Below are 579 nucleotides of genomic sequence, written 5' to 3'. Positions count from 1 at the left end.
TATGCACCTGCCTACTTTTAAGTAATTATTGCACACTTTCTGTAAATCCTATAAACTTCATTTCACTTCTTAAATATCACTGTGTTTGTTTGCTATATGATATATTTAATTGAAATTGCTGATCCGAACAACCAATGATACATAAAAAAAAATCTTGAAAATGATCAGGGGTGCCCAAACTTTTTCATACTACTGTAAATAAAAAATCCCTGAGTTACAGATGCCTCCCTTTGCATATGCCGTCAACTGAAGGAAATTCCAACTAACAGAAATTGGTCATATAATCGGTGCAGCTCTACTCAGAAAACATTGCAGCGTTCCTCACCTGTACTCAGCTCCCCAGCCTTTAACAAAGCTCATGCGTATGGTGCACATCCTGGTTAGCTGGTAAACAGCCTCAAAACCCTGGTTGACCGACTGAGCCAGCAAGGCCGCAAATTCTTGGTTGTTGAAAATTTTAAGATTACAACCTTAAAAAGAAGAAAAGACAAAAGGGTTAAAAGCAATTAATAACGATTGAAAGTTTCTCCATGTTTCAAATCTAATATCGCTCTGCAAATCAGGTGCTTACCTGGAGGG

General features: G+C 37.7%; 1 protein-coding gene and 1 long non-coding RNA gene across 2 annotated transcripts in view; both read right to left on the bottom strand.

The window, feature by feature from the left end:
* Positions 1–562, bottom strand: part of LOC112486417 (uncharacterized) — a 2,497-nt gene extending 1,935 nt beyond the window's left edge. The window contains exon 1 of the long non-coding RNA XR_003048846.1: positions 326–562. This is a non-coding gene — a long non-coding RNA (uncharacterized LOC112486417). The remainder of the gene's footprint in view (positions 1–325) is intronic.
* Positions 563–567: 5 nt separating this feature from the next.
* LOC103397223 (mothers against decapentaplegic homolog 2-like) overlaps positions 568–579 on the bottom strand; it is a 2,802-nt gene continuing 2,790 nt past the window's right edge. Inside the window, exon 8 of the mRNA XM_025052709.1 lies at positions 568–571. Within this exon, the coding sequence (XP_024908477.1) occupies positions 568–571 (4 nt within the window). The remainder of the gene's footprint in view (positions 572–579) is intronic.

This window comes from Cynoglossus semilaevis, chromosome W, assembly GCF_000523025.1.
Source record: "Cynoglossus semilaevis isolate Cse_v1.0 chromosome W, Cse_v1.0, whole genome shotgun sequence".
In the NCBI taxonomy this organism is placed as follows: domain Eukaryota; kingdom Metazoa; phylum Chordata; class Actinopteri; order Pleuronectiformes; family Cynoglossidae; genus Cynoglossus; species Cynoglossus semilaevis.
Note: the sequence above shows the minus strand (reverse complement) of the source record. Positions and strands in the feature narration are given on the sequence as shown.